We start from the raw sequence: 21,154 nt of genomic DNA on the forward strand, positions 1-21,154 counted from the left end.
TATATTTTTTTGCTCGAAAATTTTATCTGGATTGGACACGACAGTGGGACAGTTCTTTTTTCTTCAATGATGATCGTTTTGAATATGTTTTAATGGTGACCATTTTGATATTCATGACGCCATCCAAAACTACACAAGACATATAGTCTTGTGTAGTTTATGTTGTTATTTTTCTTGAAATGGGTTTATTATTGCGTTTGTTCAAAAGTTTCTGGATGATTACTAAAACAAAATAAAACGAACAATAACCTTATTATATGTATATTACATGTTCCGTGCTCTATGATTTTTAAATTAATGTCTTGAAAACGTTGAAATCCATATGTATAAAGGATAATTGCATATTTTGGATGAGTATAAAAAGATTATTTTTGCCATCACCCAATTCTGATTCGTCGTACTCTATTCAAGTAATTGACTTGGCTAAATTTTTTGTGCATAATGAGCAACCTAGAGCGGTTCATTCACCAAAATCATCACTTAATGGCAACCTATTGAATATGACAACCTGTTGAATATAATGGTAACCAGAATCTCATGGCATCATGAGCCCCCTACAGCGGTTCATTCACCAAACCACTTGACACAAACACATGTGCGCCTACTCCTCTACTCCTAACCAGAACTTTGATTGTGAACAGTCTTGTTATATGACATTGAGAAACAAGGCCCTTTAAACAAGCTATAGCGTAGTTAATGAATCCTAAAATCTATTTAAGGGGGGTTACCTTAGCTTCGACCCGCCTATTACATCAGAGGCAACTAGGTTAGTCATGAATCGTCATCAATTTAGAGTGAAGTGAGAAGCTGTGTAGATATCTTGCTATTCCGGTTGAAGTGAAGTCTTCAGGTAATGCATGTCATTGCCGTGTGTCGGTTCTGATATACTGTGACGTCTCTCTTCTGGTTACCACTGGTTGGATTTGGCCCTCCTACATCCTGACTGGAAGCGGCGTATAAATATGTTCCCTTCTACCGTATATAGAGGTTAGAAACAAGTGAAAGGGTTGCTCAATTATCACTTTATTTTACTACTGTTTCCTGCTCGGTAGCTATATTTTAACGGCCGGTTTTGTTGCGTTGGACTTCCAAGCAGTGACGTTATAGGATCATCGGAAAATCAAACGCAAATAAAATCGGGGATTCCACCTCAATAGACATGGTAAGAAAATTCCTTAGTCAAATATATCAAAAGCTTATAATAAATCGACAAAAATCAGAAATTTACAATAATTGTTCAAAGATAAAGCTCCCATCTGTATTAGAAAGATAATATTTATTGACAATGAGAAAATACAAAACGGAATTTTGGCAATAGGCCCAAAATTTGTGGCAAATAATGCCATCTAATGACAAAATAATGACAAAAAATGTCAATTTTTAATAGTCACGTTGAGAAGTACAAAACTTGTCTGATGGGGGTAGTAAATTACATATACTGCAATAATGTAATCTGATAATCAAACTGCAGGTTACATCTTTGGCACAACAAATTATTAAGTAAAGAGAACAATGATATTCATTCTAAGGGGTACCCCATTCCCAAAAAGTAATACTTAAGTCATTAATTCTCAATATTAAACTCAAATTTAATGTTTTATAGTTAAGTTTATGTTTTACTTCCTGTTTTATTGTTATGATCACTATTTCTTTGTGTGTAGTTGAAAAGTTTTGAGCACAAATTCACTGTCATCAGCAGGTATTGTGTAAACTCTGGCCAGTCTTGCCTATCCATAAATGTTGATTTGCTTTACGGACATATGACACATGTTGAGTGCCACCGTCGTTGAGGTAGTATTGATACTCATAAATTGCCAAAAGTGATACTATGCTGAGCCCTTAATTCTATAATAATGAGTAATTAGTAGGGTTGCCACCTGGAAGGGTTTAGAAGATTTCTTGTAGGATATTTAGTGGAATGCTGGTTATTACTAAATACGAAATGTAGAAAGCAGAAGAGATAGGAGTAGCTAATAATTATTGGAAAATGTTAAAGTACCAAGGACATCAAAACGAAAATTATTTTTTGCCTCCTGGCTCCATTTTAAGTTTATGCGTACCTAAAAACCAATATTACTAAGATTTTTCTTTGGTTGTTACAAAATTATGAAGATCGCAAGTCTTGTGTAGAGTTTAACCATAGTTGCCAAGCTGACCTGTGATAAACATAAAGCTTAAACTAATTTGGTAAGTTAGACAATGTTTTTCGTTTTGATAATTCAAACACCGACAGTCTTGATTGCCCAGTGTGTTATCATAAGTTATTTCCTGTTTTCATGAAACCGGGACTGGAGCCAAACCGGGCAAATATCCCTAAGGGTAGCACTTATATTTCGATGTGCTTTTATGACACTGAAAATGCATCAAGCCTGGGAGATTTTCATCATGGTCTCAGAAGCAAAAATTTGAATTCAATATTTATGTTTTATATAATGAAAATTAAGTAATAAAAGGGATATTTTTGCAATCAGAAGGAAATACGAACTCTGTTGTTAAGTGACTAAAGTTAAAACACTAAAAGGATAAACATGACAAAATAGGATAATTTTTAAATAAATTAATAAAAGGGATAATTAATAAAAATTTAATTAATAAATAATTAATTTAATTAATGAAATTAATAAAATTCGTTTAATTAATAAAAGGGATATTTTTGGAATCAGAAGGAAATACGAACTCTGTTGTTAAGTGACTAAAGTTACTAAAAGGATAAACGTGACAAAATAGGACATTTTTTCTTTACAAAAATGTGTGTTGTTGGTAATTTAATTGACTAATAATTTGATGTTTTTATTCTTAAGTAATTTTATAAACGATCATGTAAATGCGTAGCTTAGGTTTCTAGCTATTCAAATGAAACGTACATTTGGTTACTAGATGTTAGGTTATATTCTTAAATTATTTTACTCTTTCAATCAATTTTTTTCTAGTTTTCTCCCTATTAATGGCAAAGTTTGTCTTTCGCTTTCAGGAAAGTTATAGCCAATCAGGAAAGTAATACAATCTGGAACTTCATGCTGATACATTTTTTCACTCATTTTCTGCTGATCTGTCACACATGTTCCTTATTTTTAAACTTGGTGCCAGCTACGTGTTAAAACTACGCAACTACATATGGAGGTCTTTTCATTAAAAATTGAGCTCCCAAATTTTCCTAATTTTGAATGCATAAATAGTGCAAAAGTTTTCATTCTACCAATTTAATGAATGAGATTTAATTTTTACTGCCCTTGGTACTTTAAATGGTTTGAAACGTTTTCAAACCCTTTTGAGGGTATTGAGGTACTTTTAAGGAGTCGAAATCTTTTACTTGGTTCAAAGTCCTTGGTTGTCCAAGTTCTTTGTTGTTTCTCCACTCGACGGTGGAGAAAATAACCTGGAAGCGTTGAAACCTTCCGTTTTTATTTTAGGTTTTATTTATTACAGAACAGATAAGGAGAATGTGATGTGAAAACAAATTAACTGGGCTTTCAAATTCCCAGAAAAATTAAAAACAGAAAAAATAATGCTGGAGCTTAATAACCTTTTTATTTTAATAACGTTTTATTTTATATAAATTTTTATATCCAAATATTTTTATTTATGTCCAAACTTTTTTCTGTATTCCTTCCCTTTATTTGGTTTAATTTCTTATCTGTCCAAATTTGTCGTTGTTGATGCACTCAACGGTGAAGAAAATAACGTTGAAACGTTCTGTTTTTATTTTGGTTTTTATTTATACCAATTTTATAGCTGTCCAAATTCGTTGTCGTTGATTCTCTTGACGATGAGGAGAATAAGAAAAAGGAAACAACAAACAAAGAGACTGAAACTCCCAAGAAAACGGAAGTGGCGATATTCAAAGAGAGCGAAAGGCCGTCCTCTAGATCAAGCTCAGCCACTGAGAGTGCCAAGAAAAGAACGAAATATTACACCGCTGATAAGCATCTGCTTTTCTCCTTTATATACTTTGATCAAGAACAGTGTGGGTATATTATTGAAAAGGATATGGAAGAAATTCTTTTGAATCTTGGGCTAAGACTGTCAAGGGCTCAGGTGAGACTTTCTATTTGCTCTAGTTTGTAAATATTTATTTTCTTCTAATCTTTATATTTTAGATTCTGCAATTTTTTCTGAAAAATATGCTTTGGTTTTGCTAAATTTATTAACGTCATAAATATACTTCTTCCAGTAGCATAAAATTATTTCTGTTCTTTTTGAATAACAGAAGATACGAAGATTTTACAATTTAAAAATTAATTTATTTGACTTCAAAAAGTATGCTTTTAATCCTCTGGTTGCAGCTTTATTTGTTTCGATTTGTCTGGTTAATTTCATGAATTTAGATCATCTCTTATTTTTATCTGCTTTTCAGATGAATTTTTGGTGTATTTCTAATAATTATATCAGTATGATAAAATTATGGCTCTTAGTAAAGTATGACGTGGCTTCTATACGGTTTTTTTTCCTCCAGTCATTTTGTATACAAGGAGTGGTCGTAGAAAATTAGAATAGGGTTCATTCGATTTGGAATTGTAGGTTCTAATGTCCTTTTCAAGAATCAAAATTAATACGATTGAAGCAAAAAATACGGTTTCTCAGGAAAAAAAACTGTATTTTTGGGCATTTGAATAACAGCCTGCAGTATGTTCTCAAGTTGCTATAAAGGAAATTACAGTGCTGTTGAAGCTGTTTCTGGCTGGTTGCGCAAAAGGCTAGTAACCCTTTACTTAGAGCTTGAGTGTGGCAGGTACCTTTGGGTACCCCTTGCATCTCTCTCAGGGCTCTCTTTCTGAAGACTTCTTGTAGCTTTTGAAAACGCTTGAATGCGTTTTTTTTTTTTTTTTTTCTTTTGTATCCCTGAACGCTGATTAGTGATCAAATCAACCATGTTCTATTTCCTGAAGTCTATTCTGTTCTTGTCGACTATTAATAGTTTTAGAGATCTTGTAAAAGTATAAAGTAAAATGTTGTTATGCATAAGTGTTTTGCATAAGCAAATTTGTTATGCATAGCAAATTTTTCGTTTAGTCTACAATGTTAGTCAACTTTTAGTTTTGCTCTTTCTGTAAAATGACAATCTCTTAGTGAAAGTTCCCGGTGGTTATTTATAGCGTCACTAGAAAATTGTGTGATATTGACATATTTTTTAGTTTGTTGTTTGTTATGTAGAGTTGTTATTTAGAATTGCGTTATTTTGCAAATCTTTTGCTAAATGTTTCCAAAGGATATGTCTAAGGAGAACTTTAGACACTCGTTTGAATGGTAGTATTTAAAATAACCCTGGGATAGATGTAGCTCATAAGATGGCTAGGATTTGCTTCACGGATGGAGGATGAGAGGTCACCAAAAGTGTGTGCTTTTTTGCCACTCATAATGCAGATTACCCCCCCTGATGAGGTGAGAGATAGACTGGATTTAAAGGCAGTTGAAGCCTCACGGGGTATAGCTTTGAACACATTGGAACAGAACAAAAGTGTGTGATATTGTGTTACCCATATGTGGCTTAGAGTTGCTTATCTTAGACACTAGATAATCCTATGCCTTTAGAGGCACTTAGGGTATTTAAGAAGAATCGTCAGTCATCGCTGCGGCCACCCAGACATCCGCCTATTTGGTTTGAATTGAAGCATTGAGTTTTGTGATGTCAGCCCGGTAGCAGTATCGTGGGGTGTTTTTGGGGTGTCCTCTTCTTCTGTTACCACTCAGCTGCCACTGAAGGACGACCTCCATTAGTCGAGTTTTGGGCAAGCAGGTTACATGGCCGAGGCATGTCCACTTTCTATATTTGATCCATTCAGTTATCAGTGGCTGAGACGTCTTCAGTCGTACAGTAGGTTAGAATTTCAGTGAGTTTCCCTTTCTCCGTGCCCCCTTTCTCATTTTATCTCTCTTCCTCTCCCCTCCCCCTTCTCTTTGTCGTTCTCTGTCTCTCTTTTCCTGTCTTCCTCCATGTTTGTTTCAGCACAGTATTAATACTAGTGGGATTTCAGGTCAGAAAGTTGCTCTCGAAAATGATTGGTAAGAACAATCTATATTACCGAAGACTCACTGATAAGCCTATTCTCGAAGAGGGTCAAGCTGAAGTTCCAGTTACTGAGGAAGAAACCCTTCCCAAATTCGGTAAGTCGCCCTCATTTTCTAAATTTGGTATGTCGCCGTCATTTTCCATAAATAAATACTCTGGAAATATTCCTTCGTTTTTGACCAATTTTTTTTTTGAGGGGGTAGGGGGTCGCGCTCGTTAACGTCTTTAGTTGGTATTGATTTAATGTTTTTTGTGGAACTTCGGATTGCCGCTTTAAAAAAAAAAAAAGATTTCCCGTTTTTTACGTGTTTTTTTTCATAATTGATCCTCCTTATTTGAAATCCATGCCAAGTATTAGTTGCACCGCATAAGGAAAGCAATATGAATTAACTATGAATAAATTAGATCTATAGATTAGTAGTCATAAATCTTTCATTCACTCATGCATTCTAAAGGGCACTGCTAGAAAAACCTGTCTTTGAAACTTCCTGGAAAACTTCCGTAGCTCAACCCCCTTCTCCTCAGTACCTTGTTCAAGGTCATTTACGCCCATACTAATTTTACTTTTTATGTAATATAATTTTTTTTATTCACTACAATAGTTGGAGCTAATATGAGCATGTTATGACACAAAAATATGCCTGTTCAAACGGCATATAACGGGCAAGGCATTTTTGACCATCGTTGTCGGGAAGCATTAATGTTGGACTTAAGATCAAATACTCTTGTGAAGTTTATCAATTACAAAGTTGACTTTCTCTCTCATAAGATCATTTTTTTTGTTAAAGTTTTCCAAAATATTTTAAAATTTATATTAAATCTAGATTTAATATAAATTCTTTTTATGAAAAGAATCTTTTTTTTATAAAAGATTCTTTTTAGCACAATTATTAATCATGCTCTGCTTCTTCTTGAAATTGACTGTCAATTTAAAGTAAAATCTGTGGAAAGGACTATTTGTATGTTATAAATTTTACTAAAGTGAGGAAACATGGGAATTAAAGGAAGAAGTGATAATAAATTCTTATCTGATGAATTAATTTAATAGCCGTTCACACGGCAAGTAACGAGCAAGGAAATTTTAATAACCGTTTTTAAGTTGACAATATTGTTGGACTTGGAATCAAATGTTCTAGTGAAATTTTAACAATTACAAAAATTTTTGGTATTTTTTTTTTATTAAAGTTTTATGAAATGTGAAGTTTATATTTATCAAATTAATTATTCATAATTTTCTGCTTCCTCTTGGAGGTAATTATCAGTTTCAAGTAAGATTTTGTGGAAAGGTTCATTCTAACGCTGTAATTTCATTTTTAAGGTAGGTTCTCTGAAACGTACGATTACGTTGCGAGCCGTAGCTGTTTCTTCAACAGAAATGACAAGATGCTTACATCGTCGAGATTCTTAGCTTCAGATCTGTTCAATCACCGAGCCAGAATTGTGGATTTTTTGCTTGGAAGCGATGTAAATTTGTTTAAAAATTGGAAAATGTTACCTTTTTCACCGATTTTCTACGTGGTTTTCAATATAAAAAGGTGTAAAACAAATTTCAAAAATGTAATCCGTCAGATTGACAAAGCCGAATTTCGGCTATTGAAGAATTGCAAATCATTTTTCTCACGTGGACAAATTAAAACGACAGGTAACATACCAAAAACTTGCACGATGAACATAAACCTTAACAGTTCAACGTTGTGTTAAATTTTAACTCCGGTTCAAATGTTTATTACGCTATTTTTCTAGTCTCCCACGATTTTGATTGGTCAACGAAAGACGGTAACATCGCTATCGTTTTGTAGCTGAGATTTAGCTCAAACTTGGAAACCCAGAATTATATGAAAGTCTTCTTCAAATATTTTTATTTACTTTATTTTTCAAATATTTTCAACCAATTTTCGACATAATTTTCAATTTAAAAAGATGTAAAACAAATTTCAGACATGTAGTTCGGCAGGTTGATTAAGTCGAATCTCTGCTATAAAATGATTGCAAACTATTTTTCTCACGTTTACAAATTAAAACCACAGGCATTATACCAAAAAACTTGCACGAGGAACATAAACCTTAACGAAGTCATTTTATAGGTAATCTTCATTTAATTCCGGAAGAGACAACGGTTACTGCAAAGGCTCAGGAGACAACTGACGCGGCAATAGTCACTTATGACGGACGCACATTTAATTTAGAACAGCTATTGCAACAAGCCGAAAAGAAAGAGAAGGATATCCTCCTTGTTGATTCTGAACTAAGAAAGGTATTTTTATTTTTTTTATTTTTAGTTTCTTTGTTTTGTTTCTGTCACTTAAAATTGAAGTTTAAGGACTGTATCGCTTCCTTGTTGTTTCTGAACTAAGAAAGTTATTTTTATTATTTATTTTTTTTAGTTTCTTTAGTTTGTTTCTCTCTGTTAAAACAGAAATTCAAGAACTATATCGTTTTAAAGATCTGTCGTTTAAAGGTTTTTTTTTCTGTTAAAACAGAAGTTCAAGAACTATATCGTTTTAAAGTATAAACACTGAGGACTAAAAGCAGATGTTATCAGAGGACCAAATAATGGCTTCTAAAAAAAAAGAAAGAAAGAAAATCTTCATAACACCGAACAAATAGAGATTAGCTTCCAAAAGGAGCTTTTCTCCTTCGGAGGAAGAAAAAAGAAGAATATCCTCCTTGTTGACCCTGAACTAAAAAAGGTATTTTTATTTTTAGTTTCTTTAGTTTGTTTCTGTCACTTAAAACTGAAGTTCAAGAATTGTATTGTTTTAAAGTACAAACACTGATGGCTAAAAGCAGAGATTATCAGAGGGCCAAAATGGCCTCTAAACAAAAAGAAAGAAAATCTTCATTACACCGAACAAATAGAAATTAGCTTCCAAACGGATATTTCCCCCTTTGGAGGAAGAAAAGAGAAAGATATCCTTTTTTTTTACCCTGAACTAAGAAAGATATTTTTTTGTTTACCTTTTTATTTATTTTCTTTCAGTTAAAACTAAAATTCCAGAAGCATATCTTTTCAAAGTATAAAACTTATTATTTGAACCAATTCCTTCATTTTCGTCCGTTTTTATATTTTTATTGACTATTTTCATCTCTTGGTTTATTGGTTTTTAATGTTTTTTAAATGTTTCTGCTTTCTTTTCTTCTTTTTATGACATGACGCCTCGACCTAATTTATTTAACAAACGACTCGCTCGGCGTTGTTAGATGTTAATGTCGTCTTTAGCTAGTTTTATCCTGTTGTATTTTTATTTTAAGCATTTTATATTTGTGATACCGAATTGTTTTGCCTTTTTAATTTATTGACCTTTTGCTGTTGCTGTTCTTCTTTCTTCCTTGTTTTGTTTTTTGTTTTCATTTTACTTCTTTTTTTATTTTCATTGTTTGCTTTTTATTTGAACCGTTTTATGTTCTGATGCTAAATTGTTTTACCTTCTTTTTAAGTTATTGCCCTATTCCTTTTGCTTTTACTTATTCTTTTTTTTACTTTTGATTCCGAAATAATAAAAAAAAAATTATCCGATCCGGGAACGTGCCACACACACACACTTTGAGAGGCACGAAACCTTTGAGAGGCGTGGACAGATACTAGAGAGTTTTTTCCTGGGGTTGGGTCAAAACATGAAAAAATGAATAATCTAATGTGGATTAGTATCTGATTAATGATCAGGATTAAATTAGTATGTTAAATAAGATTACACCGACAGGCATATGGTAGTGGCAGATATTGCTCAATTGAAGGTGAGAAGAACAATCAAATGTCAGATTTCTGGCGTAAGAATGTGAAGCATCTCCAACAAAATTTTCAGGCACGTCACAGCATTCTATTAGATTATTTGTCTGATTACCAAAGTTTTTTGGTGCTTGGTGCTGAAGTGACTCGTTAATAGTAGTAGTATCAAAGTTTCTGTCTCTTGGGAGAGTACATACTTTGTTTGGTAAATTGTATCCGTATTTTAAATAACGCAACCCTAATGCAGATGAAAACCAATCGTGCAGAATCGTAGAATTACTTTACGTATTAGTGAACTGACTGAATGACAGATAGGACCGAATGACTAAACAATGACTAATGACTCCCTAATAACAATGACTCATTAAAAATGACTAAATGACTGACTGAATGACTAAACAATTTTAGGAAATACATGACGAGCCGTTGATTTTTTAATTATAATGCAATAGTTGTGGGCATCAAGTCATGGATAATTGTAGAAAAAGCCAAGACAGATAGTCCAATTGAGTGAGAGATGATTCTGGCATTAATCGCCCCCCTCCCCCTTCCCCTTATTAGGATTGTATAAAAATGATATTAGGTCATTTATTAATAGATATGTCTATCTATTAGCATTCCATGCGTCATTTCTAGGGCAGTAGAAACAAGGTATATAGTCATAGAGCTAAGATAGTGATAGAACTATAGTTTTCCAAGTGTTTGGTTAAATGTCATGGGTAAACGGCGGGAGTAAGTGTGCCTATCTTATTGGACCAATATTAGTTTGCTATCTTTTAGCAAGTCACGCCAAGTCTCAGGCAGGTTGACCAAGAATTTAAAATCGACATAGGACCATTAGAATGGCTGGAATGAGAGGCAAACAAGGGACGCCTACCTATGGTCTTAGGCAGGTTGAACTAAGAATTTAGAATTGACACAGGACCGTTAATTTGGGTGGAATGACAGGCAGACAAGCGTCTAAAGTCAACATTGGGCCATTCTGCAATGAGGGTCAGGCAAGGCAATTGATTCGATTTATAAACTTAGACATTTGCAGTAATAAAAAAGTTAATTTAATGTTAGTTGAACAACAAGTTGACTGAAATTGCAAGGGGAATAAGCGTCCAAAGACTACAAGGGCCTCCTGTCTGCCTTGAATGTGTTGTTGAATGGTGTCGAATGCTCAATTGAAATTAAAACAATGAGCAACATTATGAAAGTATGTCTTAATTAGATTAGTACATTAATTAGTAGATATAGTATTTAAAATAGTATAGTATATATATAGTATAGATATATTAATTAGACAAGGACTAGGAGGGACCTTAAAGTTCTCTATTACCCCCTTTGTCTTGGTTTCAAGTACTAACGATATTAGAATGGTATTTTAATTTCAGTTAAGGGTATGTTTTTTGGATTAAACTAGTGTCGTATGGCATCGAAACAAAAGAACCATAAACGTAACATGTGTGTCTGATGTTAAAACTCACCTTGTAAAATTTATTTTTAGAACCAAGATGAACTTTCAATTGTTCGCTCAAAATATGAATCAACCAATGAGAAGCTTAAAAAAGCTGAAGATGAAATTAAATCCTTGAAAGGAAAGATGACTGGTGTAGAAGGCAAGCTAAAGGACACTAAGGTATGGCTTTATTTTGGTTGATATATTCACTTTTTTTCTAAATTCAGCCCCTAGGAGCTGTCAAAGAGTTCACTTTCGGCTATAGAAACATTTTTCCCATGACTTATTTAACACTTTTAAACCTCATATTTTTCCAAAGCGACAATTGGAAAGTCTACGCTAGACAGTTTGGTAAGCATAGCTATATTTGTCATTAGAAGTAAGTGGCCATAGTGCAGTAAAACTATTTCTTGTGTCAACTTTTTAGATTTAATTATAGGATGAATACGCTTTTCCACAGTGATTTAGTTACATTTTATATTTTCATTTATTTTCTTTTCCGTGTTCATCACCTACATCCGCACTTGTGGTTTAATAATAATAAAAAAGTGCTTTGCTATTTGAGGAATCTCCTGCTATACAGATTATTTTTAGTCTAAATTCAAGAACGAAATCGAAAGTATTTGTGTGCTTTTTTGCATTTCAAATGAAAAAAGATTTATTGCGCGAAAATTAAGCTCTAGAATAAACCAAATTTCGTTTTTTGAATTTAGTATCAAAATTTCATCGGAAGAACAATTTTTAATTTCATTAAAAGGATAATTGTATAGGAAATTTTTACAAAAATGACTTCAAAAAGTATCTGACACAGTTTCTGCTAGCGTGGTTTCCAGTTGCAATGAAAAATAGAAGTATCTGGTAGCTAAAATGGTACCAGATCGGTACCTAAGGTTGTTGGTATTATCTCCTTGAAAATTTATTTTGGGGATTTTTGAGAGCAAAAAAAAAAAAAAAAAATCAAGGAGGCAACAGAAAAATATGTCTTTTTGGGACCAAAACGCAAAATAGTCTATTTTAAGGAGGTTTTAGAACCAACCTCCGGGGATTAATACCCCTGTTATTCCATCTGGGCATTTATGTTTGTTCAGAACTCTGAACCAGCTTAAACTTGAGTGTTTTTTTTTTTTTTTTTTTTTCTTATACTTCCATTCCTGACCGACAAAAACTATCCTCAAATCTTTGCTAAAAGTGTGTACAAACACGCTAGTTTTATTGTAAACTACTGAATAACTTGATTTTTCGTGGTACAATGCGTCAACGTACCATTCGTGATACATACTAACGATGATAATGATGTAACCATCCAAAAGATTTTTTTTTTTAGAGCAGTCAGATTTGGTTTTCACTGTCCTTGGTACGTAAAAAACTCGGGTTTTGGCATTTTTAAGGGAGGTAAAACGTGTTGACTTCATACTTTGTTGTGCTTTAAAAGAGACATGTTGTAAGTGATGTCGCTTTTGAAAGTTGCACATGAAATGTCGTTTGAACTACACAAAAGTCAACCTCCCCCTTCGGGATGAGACTTTCTTTATTGACCACTCCTGGTCAAATTGTTGAAGGGAGGAATATTTTATTTGGATATGCCCTTTTCACCTCTTTTTTTAGGTACTAAGCCTAGTAGTTGGATTTCAAATGAACGAATTTTTTTTTTATCTTTGACTTACACAGACAATGTGTATTCGATCAATTAATTTTAATCCGTCAAAGTATAAAATGATAAATTAACAATTACATCGGAGTTTGTTATTTTTTTTTTATTTTTTTTTCTACGAAGACACATTATTGTATATTACTTATTGTATACATTATTGTAACATTAATTATAAATTAACAGGTGCACAAGGGGTTTAGATGTTGTTGGTTTCTTTTTAGAAAATGGAGCAAACCCAAATGGAACCAATAAATCTCTGCAAAGAGAACATATAAAGTTATCTTATACATAAAGAGCAAGACTTTCCTCCCCTATCAGAGCCTGATTGAGTTGTTAAAAAGAAATAACCAGGCATATTCAGAAGTGTCATTTTTCGGATATTTCGACCACATATAAAGCGGTTGTCATCAGCCAAAACACTAAAGTATTAAAATTAAAACACAGTTATACAGAACGAAGTAATAACTTCCGGTTCATTCACTAAATGAAGGTATTACGTTGAAAATCCGTATTACGTTTACGTTGGTATTACGTTGAAAATATATGGTAATATATGGCTTTATATATATATATATATATATATATATATATATATATATATATATATATATATATATATAAGGTATTGCGTTGAAAATATATGGGGAGATGTGACCAATCAAGTATATAACTATAAGGGCAAAAACATTCATTTTGCAATTAGAAGAAGAAGATTTTGCTCCCTTCATTAAAAATTAAGCTTACATTTAGGCAAAGTCAAAGAAAAAGTTTACAACTCAAGACTTTGGATAAACCCAGTTTTTGAACTCTCAGACAAATCTAGTTAATGAACCAGAAGCTATTATTTTGTTTTTTATAAATATGTTATTTTTAGTTTTAATACTTTAGTGTTTCTGCTGGTGACGACTGCTGTGTATTTGGTCGAAATATCCAGAAATTTGTGTCTGTTTTCAATGTCTAATAATCGGACTTATCCCCGTTTTAATATTTATTTGTTCGTCATAATTGAAATACCTAATTGAAGGTTTAACGTAGAAAATAGGAAACTAATTGTATTCCTATTATTTTTTCAGATTACATGCGAGAAGTTTGAATCCGCACTCAAACTTATTTATCATCATGCAGCTCCTTTTGTTGAAGAAAAGAAGAGTGGAACAGTAGAGGAGGGGATATAATAATTTTTCGTGAAGGAAGTTGGCTTATACATTCTTTCCTTTTTTATAATGGTCCATTCTATTACAAGTAATTCTTTTCTTTCTTGGATTTGCAGCAAATTCAGTTGTTATTATGGTCTAGTGGTGGTTGTCAACCTCTCCCTTATCTCTAGAAGACAGTACCCAATGAATTGCTCCCCCTAGTCCCAATGAATTGCTACCCCTAGTCCCTTTGTTACATTAATATTTGTTTAATAGTCACTAATCTTGCAATAAGTGTAAATTAATAGGAAGAGAATGGGTTTAGGGACAGGAGAGAACTTGAGGTTACACAGGGAGACTAATGGTTCTTTCACACTGTGTTGTAGAATCATTCGCATTAGTTTAGACTTTACGTAACGTTGTGTTACGAAGCAATTTCTTTCCGTAACTTAGGCAAGTCTAAGGAGACTCGATTTCTTCTTGGAATTTTATGTTGTGTAAGTTTATGTTACGCTATGAAGAATTCAGCGTATCAGCAACAAAATAGAGTGTCTGGATGTGCAGTTAATAAGTTAATATACATTTTCTAGCAAGCTTCATAGCGTGAAAGCATGATCAGGGCTTGAATCCTAATCTCTGTTTATAATTTTCTTAGTATACTTATGATGATTGGGATGATTTTAGATGATGATTCTGATGGTTTGTGGGTTTCTAAAATAGCCTAGCATAAAAGGACTCGTGTAACTGAGAAAGGTTGTGATTCAATTCACGCAACGTAAACGTAACAGCAACTTTCACACTACGTACGTGATTTCTCATGACAAGTTGCTACAGACTTAGCATAGAAAATTACGTACGCAGTGTGAATGCTGCTTAATACCTGAGAAGATGTCAAAGTGGTTTACAACTATGAAATTTGGTAGGATTGTCTAGATTTAAGAACTGGACATTCCTTAAAAAGAGGATTATGTCAGTTTTCTTACTAATGAAAAATATATATATATATATATATATATATATATATATATATATATATATATATATATATATATATATATATATATATATATATATATATATATATATATATATATATATATATATATATATATAAGAATGTGTAAGCGTTCGAAGAAAGTTGCAAGAACAAATAAATATATATATATATATATATATATATATATATATATATATATATATATATATATATAACGAAAAGAGAAATCACATATGCAACAGCACAAACACATTAAAAAAAAAAAGAGACAGAAGGAGAAAAGGAGGACTATTTTCCTAAATTAGTGATTAATATAGACCAGCACTTGAATGAGGCCTTAATTCTACTCATCCATACAATCACATAGGTCAAACAGCATAGCGATACACAATGAACCATAAAGAATAATCCATGGACAGGCAGTCATGTTGTCAATAAGTATAAGTCGTCATTTACCAAACAATAAAGACAGTAAATACAAATAATTCAGAGGCAACAACCCAACACAAGGGCTCATCAGGAGAATACACTTGCCTATAGGGTTTCGGGACTTTATATATATATATATATATATATATATATATATATATATATATATATATATATATATATATATATATATATATATATATATATATATATATATATATATATATATATATATATATGTCAGTTTACTTATTAATGAAAAATCGATTTGCAAGTAAATGTTCACTTTTTCTTGCAACTACCTTCCAACGTTTACTGTATTTATCCTATACTGGAATTTTTTCAGGGGCAGGGGGATAAGTCGTCAAAACATCATGAAAAAGTATATGGTGGGAGTAATCTAACTGTTATTTCTGTTATCGTTCTTGATTGGGCCTGAAAGAGCAAAGAGGCAGAAATATTGCTTATCTGATTCGTCAACTTGAAACCCCAAAATGGAGTCGAAGTTGCTCTGTTTTTGGGAATAGTAATTTTTTTTTTTTTTTTTTTTTTTTTTTTTTTTTTTTTTTTTTTTTTTTTTTTTTTTTTTTTTTTTTTTTTTGGCATACAAAAACTTAGAACATACTTAGACTGTAGGACCCACAGTTTTGATAGATTTTAGATACAGTATCCTGTTTAATTTTGTTGGAAGTTTTTCTGGGGATAATTTTTTTTTTTATTTATTTAAATTTAAATGTATAATCCAATTTAAATGTAGTTTGGCTGTAGGATGTCCCGCGTCCTTGGTATAGGTTAGAAAAACGTGGCACATAAGAGTAAACTAGATTTTGTTGTTGTTGCTGTTGGGCCCCCTCAAAGTATCAGTGTTTTAACTTTCGTTCACGTCTGATCTTTGTTCAGGAAGTATTTAGCTTTACTGAAAGAATAAAGTGTTTTATGCTTTGGAAAACTGGGCTGTTGAAGACAATTCATTTCTAACGAAAAGAAGTAATTACTTTTCTTTCAGTTCTATGGTAACAATCCTTCTATGATGTAGCCTTGACAAAAAGGATACAATGATTTGAAAGAATTCCAAAGCCATGTTTAGGGGAGATACATGAATTTGTGGTTGTAGGAGGGTAGGCAGTTAATGGACAGTATTAGTGTATTGGCGTATACAAGATCCAAAAAGATAAAGAGGTAAAATGTCTTAAGTGGCACGAGACCAGGTTTTCAAATTGTGCCACTTTTAGAATCGTTTTGTAATTCTAGAAAAAAATGTCATATTTCGGCACATTTGATTGATGTGCCAGATGTATTGAAAAAATCATACCCTCTTCGGAATTTTTCCGAATGTTAGTCCAATCTTCTTTTAAGACTTAAACCATTTATTTGCATAAATCGTCTATTTTGAAAACCAACATGACTAGTTTTCCGTAGTAAGGACCGATTCTTCTTTATAGTCAGAGCGCCAGATTCTGTATCTCGCTTATTTCGAATAGTACCCATGCCGGAAGGTACAAAAATATTAAGGGTGGATCCCATGGTAGTCGACCATGCTGAAAACGAATATCGTAGGGCACATGTTCGCCGTTGGGGCGTTTCTGAGATATAGGCCAAAAACACCAAATTTGGCCTATAATGGGGTTCGATGATTCATTTTTTTTTTTTTTACAGATAAGATTGGTCGAATCCAGTGTACCCTTACATCAATAGAAAGAAGTGACTTGGGGCTACACGAATATGACTTTTGTTTGTGAAAAGAAATAGACAATAGTACACTTTTTAATTACTGCAGTTTTAAAAAAAGTGAGATTTTTGTCAACAAATTTGTAACAGAAAAGCTAAAAACCCGAAATTTTGTTAAGATAAAGTATTTTTTTATATTAAAAAAGAAAGCCCGTTTAACTTCGAACACATTCAGCTAAGAACAAAAGTTTAAATTAATATATCTGGGGGGTCTGCAACTTTTTTAGCGAGTGTACCCAATAATATGAATTTTGTTTAGTAACCTGCTACCTAGCGGGGAGTTGATTGATAAGCTAAGCAGAAGAAATTGGTAAGCAGATGATGAAAAAGAAAAGTGAGTCAGGTAGGCCTAGATAAAAAAAAACAGTTACTTCAGGTTGATTCAACATGTGATTCTGACGCAAATACTGATTTGCTGATGGATGATAATGAAGAATATGACACAAATTTGGAAGATAAAAAAACAATTTTTAAAGAAATGGAATTTTTAAAAGAACTTTTGGTGTTGTAAAGTTGGCTGGAAAAATGAGTGTAATTTTTTTTGCAGAAGTAAGAGACTTAATGAAAATAATTTACAAAATTAAATATCACAAGAAACTAGGTGATACTGACTAATTTAGATTTATAAGGACTGATAAAAAGGCATGTTACATTGATCAATCAGATTTAGTATTGGAACTTCAAGTTCTAGTGAAAACGCTTGTCAAATGGAACATCTGTGATTTGAAATTGATTTGCCAATATTTAATCTAATATCTTGCTTTTCCTTCATGAAGCACCAAACAACCATGCAACAGTCGAAAAATCTCTGCGAACGTTCACGGCGATAAGTAAAGCTGTCGGATTTGACGATACGGTGGTCACGCAAGATCTCTTCATTTATCAGCTAGCACAGGGAGTGAAAAGTAAATACCCGGATGACTTCAAAAACGTAATCCTACGGATGGGAGGCTTCCACCTCCTGCTCAACTAACTCAAGGCAGTTGGTAAGATAATGGACAGCTCCGGACTCAAAGAGATTATAGTGCAGGCAAAGCCGCTGCTACCTTGTACATGCGAAAAGGTATTTCAAGGGAAAGGCTACAACCAAGATATCAATGCCTACTGCATACTGTACGAGGTCTTGCTAGCCCTCTACTGGGAGTCCTTGGAAGAGTATTACTCCAAAGCACAAGAAGACTTATCCCGTCTTGACCAGCTGGGTAGTGCCATTGAGTTATTCAGGACGTCATTGGCAAACGGTGCCAACGCGCGAATTGCACTTCAGAATGCAAACGATACCTTAATCACTTTGGCTCGCATAATGAATGCCTTCGAAACCGTTCGAAATGAGTCACCCACGTTTGCTTTCTGGTGGTAGTTATTAGGAATACTTGAAATAGCGATGCAATTCATTCATGCTGGACGAGTCTGTGACTGGGAGTCTCATTTGACAGCAACTGCTTGGATGTTGCCATACTTGGTGGTGGCTGACCATCCTCAGTATACAAGATGTCTCATACAGTACCTATATGACATGCGAAGTTTACCACAAACCTTTCCCGATGTACACAGAAGGCTCATGAAAGGATACTCTGCAGTGAAGAGAACGCACACCAGGTTTACGGCCACCTGTTCCGATCAGATACTGGAATGTACAGTGAACAAGGATGCAAAGACGACGGCCGGAATAATAGGAGAACAAATGGATGAGAGACAGACTGAAGCTTGGATTCTTACCTTACCGATTTCCGCTGCCATCAGCAATGGTTTCCTGCAAGTAGTCGACGTATCCACAGAGACATTGAAATATCACGAAGACAATCAGTCGACGACGACGCGATTACAACTTTCACTAGATAGAGTTCGAGACATTTTCACTCCATGTGGCAATCTGTTCAGCAGAGTGGACTTCGACCTAGAGGATATTGTGACCTCAGAAGTTGTGGACGATTAGAAGATTGTTTCTGATATTACTTGCGTAGCCACAAAAGGAAAAGAGGTGGTTGAGGACTTTCTGTGCAACAGGAAAGACGATGTGAACTCCGTACTCCGAACTTAACTCCTGTACTCCGAACTTTCCCTTCAGAGAAAAAAACTCAGAAAGTGAATGGTGTCCCTAAAACCGATCTTCTGAGCTCTGAAGTAACAGCCTTGAACAGAATCATTACTGCTCAGTTGAGCTACGGCAAAGAAAAGGAGAAAGCCGTTGCAAAGATCCTCACAAAAGAAATTGTTCTTTTCCCTCCATCCATTTTTGAACATCTTCCGCAACAATCAACCAAGACATCCTCTGGCTGAAAAATGAGGGTGGGGAACAAAGCTGTGCTGTTGAACTGGCTAAGAAAAAAAAGGAGGACTTTCATCTTGGCCGGCCACTGTGAAATCCAAAGAAACAACATCAGCTACAGTACACATCATTGACCTAATGTCCAAGATAAGGTCATATCGGCCTGCTAGGTATGAAACAGTCAAATCCTTCGCTGAAAAATTGCTTCTATCATTGCTGAATTATCTTCTAGTGGGTATTCCTGAAGTCCACATTGTCGCACATCGGTACGACGGGCTGTTTGGGAAGCTCGCGGACACCGGAGAGTTGATCTCCTTGAAATCAGCATGCTGACTCCGACGAGGGAAAGGGAAATACCTCCAGATTTCCGCTCTTAGCACAATTGAAGAATGGGATGCCGTACTTGCAAGCTCAGCGTCTAAAAGCCGGCTCCTCAAAATTTTGTATGAAACCTGGGAGCAAATGAGTGATCAGCTTCCGAACGCACTCAACATTTTTCTTTCAGGTGGGTTCAAGGAGAGATTCAAAGTGTCTCTGGTCAAGCGTGGCTGCTGTCCAACTTTACCAGAACACTGTTACTACGAGGAATGCTTGACCTCCAGCAACGAAGAGGCTGACCAACACCTTATGACACATGTCAAGTACGCTAGCCGTTACGCTTGTAGCATCGTAGCATCGTTGTGCACGCCAACTACACAGACGTGGCATTAGCCTGTGTTCATTTTTTTTGAAGAGCTTCAAGATGAAGGACTGAGCGAACTTTTCTTGAAGTTCCCGTCTTACATTATCCCAGTACACGAGCCAGCGGATGGAGTCCACTTGTCCAAAGAGGAGCAGATTATGTTACCGTTCGTGCACTGTCTGCCAGGTTGTGACACAACGAATTTTTTCTTCGGCGCCGAGAAAGCTTCTTTCTTAAACACCGCGGTGTCCCCAACTTTTGCCTCAAAAATGTTGTCTGTGACGGAGCAGATCAAGGATGCAGAAGGGAAGCTTTCAGTCGACGCGTTTAGAGGATTTTATGACCAATCAAAATTCCTGGTCGTAAACAATACGGTAAACAGGCCGGATTCAATTCACTGGCCAGTGTAAGGGCTTACATTCGGTGCCAGAAACAAGATGTAAAAAGACTTCCACCTTTTGACAACACCTTCGAGCCATGCATACGAAGAGCCATATTCGCTACATGGATAATCTTGTCGTCAGTACAGGCTCGGCCGAGCATTCCAGATCCACTTCTCCTTGGATGGAAGATGGCTGAAAAGGGAGTAGATGCGGTCGTCTCAAACTGTAAAGAAGCATCAAGCCTGGAATCTTACTGCAGATGCAAAAGTGGAAGATGCAAGAAAGACCGTAGCTGCTCAAAAATGAAAAGATGCTGCAGCTTATGCTCCTGCTGCGGAACGAGGAGGGCATGCAGGGAGTGTGACCTTGCCCCATCTGAATTCTCGGAAGAAGAAAATGAGGAATATTTGTGAAAATTCAGTCAGTTACTATTACCCAATTTTACGGGCAGGCCGAGTAAGACAACTCCAATGCGCCGACTGAATCCATCTGTGAAGCAGAATTCTTTTATGTAGTAAATAGCTCAGTCGTATTACTGGCAAATCAGGTCCCAAAAAGATAATTGCAGACGTCTTAGTACACCAGAAAACATTTTCGTCCATTCTAAAAAAAAAAAAAAAAAAAAAAAAAAAAAAAAAAAAAAATTTAGTCAACATTTTTTCAAACCTTTTTTTTTATTTTTAAGTAAAAGTTAAAAACTT

The 21,154-nt window shown here is 34.3% G+C and overlaps 1 protein-coding gene across 2 annotated transcripts in view; it reads left to right on the forward strand.

Annotated features, from left to right (window-relative positions):
• The window catches only part of LOC136043582 (cell division cycle and apoptosis regulator protein 1-like), a 67,613-nt gene extending 53,521 nt beyond the window's left edge, over window positions 1-14,092 (forward strand). For both annotated transcript variants that reach the window (XM_065728490.1, XM_065728491.1), the window contains 5 exons: window positions 3,733-4,035; window positions 5,973-6,102; window positions 8,092-8,261; window positions 11,227-11,358; window positions 13,903-14,092. In XM_065728490.1, the coding sequence (XP_065584562.1) occupies window positions 3,733-4,035; window positions 5,973-6,102; window positions 8,092-8,261; window positions 11,227-11,358; window positions 13,903-14,004 (837 nt within the window). In that variant the 3' untranslated portion in view covers window positions 14,005-14,092. The remainder of the gene's footprint in view (window positions 1-3,732; window positions 4,036-5,972; window positions 6,103-8,091; window positions 8,262-11,226; window positions 11,359-13,902) is intronic.
• The last annotated feature ends 7,062 nt before the right edge of the window (window positions 14,093-21,154 follow it).

Source organism: Artemia franciscana, unplaced genomic scaffold (assembly GCF_032884065.1).
Source record: "Artemia franciscana unplaced genomic scaffold, ASM3288406v1 Scaffold_740, whole genome shotgun sequence".
NCBI classification, from domain to species: Eukaryota; Metazoa; Arthropoda; class Branchiopoda; order Anostraca; family Artemiidae; genus Artemia; species Artemia franciscana.